General features: G+C 36.8%; 1 protein-coding gene across 2 annotated transcripts in view; it reads left to right on the top strand.

Moving 5' to 3' along the window:
* The first annotated feature begins 379 nt into the window (after positions 1-379).
* LOC118737940 (dopamine receptor 1) overlaps positions 380-4,559 on the top strand; it is a 122,240-nt gene continuing 118,060 nt past the window's right edge. For both annotated transcript variants that reach the window (XM_036468768.1, XM_036468769.1), the window contains exon 1: positions 380-858. In XM_036468768.1, coding sequence (XP_036324661.1) covers positions 538-858 — 321 coding nt within the window. In that variant the 5' untranslated portion in view covers positions 380-537. The remainder of the gene's footprint in view (positions 859-4,559) is intronic.

Genomic DNA, 4,559 nt, shown 5'->3' on the forward strand with positions numbered 1-4,559 from the left:
CAGCGTCAATGTGAACTCAACATAAATATGAATTTACAAGTCGAAGGATGCCATAGTGTAGAGCGCACTGTTGCAAACTGGAATTAATGTGTAGTTATGTGTAATGGTTAAACAAGAATAAAATAAAGAAAAAACACTGAAAGTGAATGAAGCAAAGGTTTTATGATTTTCCAGCGAGCGTGAATTTGAAACTCAACGTGGGGTTAAAATATCAAAATCCGCTCGCGAAGGTTCTTTGTTTTAAAATAAAATACAAATTAATTTTACTAACAGACGAGTGAGTGAATTTCAAAGTATTGCAGCTGCACCGAGCAAAGCGAAAACTACTACACAATCACATACACATCCCCTTTTGCAAATTCACTCACCTACACCAGTTGAAACACACACTTGTAAAATATTTACTGTTACCTTTTGCTTGCTCTTTGGTTGCTGCTTGTGCGTATGTGTGTGTCCCTTTTACCCCTACAAGCACCGTTACACATTCCATCAAATACATATTTTGTGCCACTACACAAAAATACAAATCTACGCTAAATGCTAGTGAGAAAAATGTCGGCGGCTGTCAGTTCAACCGTGGCTGCACTTGCAGCTGTCGCAGCGACTACTACAACAACAGCAGCAAAAATTACCAACTTCACTACAACGGCTGCGGCAGCGGTGGCTCGAGCAAACAACAATTACAGCAATGTTTCCACAGTAATGGGCATAGGCAGGCAAGGGAACAGCGTAAGCGCGACATCTGCTGCTGTTGCTGGTGTCTCCGATCATCTGCCGCTTCAGCTGACCACTGCCAAAGTGGATTTGGATTTTGAAATAGATATACAGCTGCTAACGAATGCTTACGAAGGCACAACGGTAAGTTGCTAAACAATTTCAATTGTTGACCTTTAATAGATTATATCGCTAGTTTAGAGTGAAAAGTTGCTAAGTCCACTTTTTATGAAAACTCGTATTTTGATAGAGGAAGCTAGAGAAATTAAGAGTGCATCGTTTCGAAAAGGAATAAGGAAAATTTGCTTAGTCCAAAAAAGGCTCCGAAAAAGCGATAAGGAAAAAATATTACCTACGAAATCTTTTAATAAAGATCGAATCCCTCTGATTCGTATGGAGTTTTGCTTTGCTTTATACAGGAAAAGTATTGTATTCAAAGTTTTGCGAACTACTTGAAGAAAATGGCTATAAGAACTTTTTTCCTCTCCTGTTCAATTTTTAAATTGGGACTTAGCATTTCTCTGTTAAGATGGTTTTACATGAGGTGATTTATTGATTGACGATAATCGCCTGCAAAATTCGACTAGGAGTCTACTTTATGGCAAGCGATTTTTAAATTACCATTTAAACGAACGATTTTTTTTTAGCAACTCGACTACGGAGTAAAACGCCTGTAAAATCGAAAACCAAGTTTTCGCACTAGATTTAAAAAATTAAATAGCTAAGACCCTATTTTGTGGCAGTATTATTTTTGAATACTTAGTAATTTTAGGTGTTGACACAGGTATTAGCAGGGTTGCATCGGAAAGAACACACTTTGAATGCGTGTTCGTTCGAGTCATTTCCTTTGTTGCATATAAACACTTTTGGTGGTGAACATCGACTTTGAAACAATATGGTAATCAGTAAGCTGTTTTTGTCTCGAAAAAGGTCACTAATTTGTAACTTTGGGTAGGTCGCTCAAAGCAAAATTCGGAGTAGAGGATAATTGCATTCGGTTTTACTCTAAAAATCGCAAAAATGGAGTGGAGAAATATTTTTTAACTACAATTTCATTACAGAATAAACCTAAATACTTCAATATTTTAAAAATGAAATTTTTTAAAAATGAAATTAAAAAAATGAGAAAAGGAGGAAAGTTAAATTAGAAAAAAAGGAAAAAAAAGTTGATGTCCTTGGTTTGGTACGACCAATTCATGTTTATTTATATTTTTTGTAGGCTAGTCTGATCTGCCAATTTTAAGTGCAAATAAAGCTCACAGAAAAGAGAATGAACGAGGATTGATTCTAAGTATGTATTTGAGTCATGAATTTACATCGAATCTAATTGAATGGCCGAGGGAATAAGACATATATATGCAAACTTGCCGACTTCCACTGTCTATCTCACTTTTACACTTTTCTTGAAGCGCAAACGACGATTGATTCGCCTGTTTCTCCTTCTACTTTCATTATCGCATTATTGAGTTACTTTGTTGCGTTGACGCAGCTAATAAATATGTGCAGTACTGGGTATTTTTCAGCGCAATAACGCAAAGCAACGCCGCGCTACTCTAGCCTACCGCTCTTCTATTCTCAATTAGGTCAAAATGAACGTGGCGGCATTGTTCATTGCTTCTCATTTTTCAGGGTTCTTACCCCAAAAAACTCAGTGACTGTGATTTCTATTCACATTCACTCGCTTTATTGCAGAATAACTATGAACATATGTAAATATATTCGGTGTTGTGCAAAACATATGCAGCTAAGTACGTTGCTCCTTTGGTAAATTTCCGAATGGTGTTTACAATACATACCGATTGCTGAGTAAATGAACGCCCTATCTTAGATCTCGGTTCAAAAACGCCCAATCTCACTTGAAAATGTGCTGAGATAGGGTGTTTTTGAATCGTCAGCTGAGATTGGGTGTTTTTGAAACGAATTCTGAAATAGGGCGTTCTTGAAAAGTTTTTTGAGATAGGGCGTTTTCGAACTGGCTGCCGAGATAGCACGCTCTTCCTCTCAGCAGGCAATATACTTTTGACCATAGATACATTTTTTTAATGCAATTCCATTTCTAGTTCAGCAAGATCAAAAAGCACTACAACAAGGATTTTCTGCACAGCAGTAGTTGCACTTATTTTGCACAATACTATGCATACGCTTTCACAAGGTAAGGAATTCATAATGCCTTCCACTTAATGAATAAAACAATATTCTTGCGAATTGAAATTTATGAGCCTTCCTCCATCCATTTATTACATTTTGTCGCTTTGCGAATGGGTTCGGTACTCATAAGTGGCCATAGGCTCAGGTTCGATAGTTTTACATATTATGACACCTTAGTGTATTTCCGGTTATAAAACCTCAACTGCCAATATGTGCAGTAACAAAGGAGTATGGTGAGTCACGGATTATAAATTCATACATACATACATATCGACCCCTAGCCGCCAAAAAGACGTAAGCGACATTTTTTCAAAATTTTATTTTTGATGCAGAATTGCATTTAGTTGTTCTTGGAACATTTCTGCATCAAAAAGAAAATTTTGAAAAATGTCGCTTACGTCTTTTTGGCGTATGTACATCGAATTTTTCCGCGAAGCTCAGGAAATGAACTGCTATGACGGGGTTTGCTTCAGTTTCAGATTTTAAGTCTACGTTTTTTAAACGAATATTTAGATAACTTTTACTGTATTTTTATCGTTAGCTTTTTATGGCTGTTTTATTGGTTTTTTTTTTTTTGCTACTTGGCTTTGCTGGGTTGAAGTAAATTGTTTGTGAAAGGTGCAGTTTTTTATGTTCCGTCTTAAAAAATATGCTTCGCCACTCTTATTTTTCTTCCTCTTCTTGTTTGGCGCTTTAACTGCCTAAGCGAGTCACTCCAGTGCTGTCCTTTTTGTACCAACTGACGCCATTTGGAAATTCCAAGTGAGTTAGATGTCCTTCCCACATGGTCTTTCCATCACAATGGGGGCCTCCCTCTTCCTCTACTAGCACCAGCGGGTTCCGAGTTGAATACTTTTAGAGCTGGAGCGGCGGTGTCTATTCGAAGGACACTACACTATGCACTATGTCCATATCGTTGTAAAGCTCATACATATTTTTGCTTAACTTGATATAGCGTACTCGTATCACGAAAGGACGAATAGAAAGTGTTGTAGTGTGTAGACTTTTCTGGAACTTGGCCTTCACTGTTGGAGTAGCGTTAAACAAAGTTTTTGAACTGGAAGCAATTTCTTTAAAGTTGAAGGAACTAAGCATATGTAAGCTCAGTACCGTTATAATCTAATGCAAAATTTTCCAGAATTTCTTCCACTAAGCAATCTTCTTATTGAACCTTGGGAAACACTCTGGAAACTAGATCAGGCGCCACAGTTTTTTGAGCAGAACGCATAATAACGCTCATCAGTTGAACTCCAGGTACGCAGTACACAACATTGTTGCGTCAACATGTTTCCGTATTGGACGGATATCTAGGTGGAACTAGTTTAACCTAGGAAAAACTCCTCACACTGGTAAAAATAGTTGGTGGTATTTTCAAGTTTTATCAACATTTGTAAAACCTTTTAAAGTTGACGACATACAATAATACGACACTTACGACAATGATGTGAATACCCCATTAGTTTCATAAATTATTTGTAAGCAAATAGGTTAATTACAAGGTTAATATATAAAATGAGAATGTAAAGCAGGGCTGCTCAAAATTTTTGTGTAGACTAAGATTTTTTTTTGAATGAGGTTAAAAAGTACCAGGTTATTTTTAACCGACTTCCAAAAACAGGAGGAAGTTATCAGTTCGTCTTAATATTTTTTTTTTTGGTATGTATGTATGTATGTTACCGCATAACTTTGGCTCACGT

The sequence above is a fragment of the Rhagoletis pomonella genome, unplaced genomic scaffold (assembly GCF_013731165.1).
Source record: "Rhagoletis pomonella isolate Grant_MI unplaced genomic scaffold, Rhpom_1.0 Rhpom_scaffold_00004, whole genome shotgun sequence".
Lineage (NCBI taxonomy): Eukaryota > Metazoa > Arthropoda > Insecta > Diptera > Tephritidae > Rhagoletis > Rhagoletis pomonella.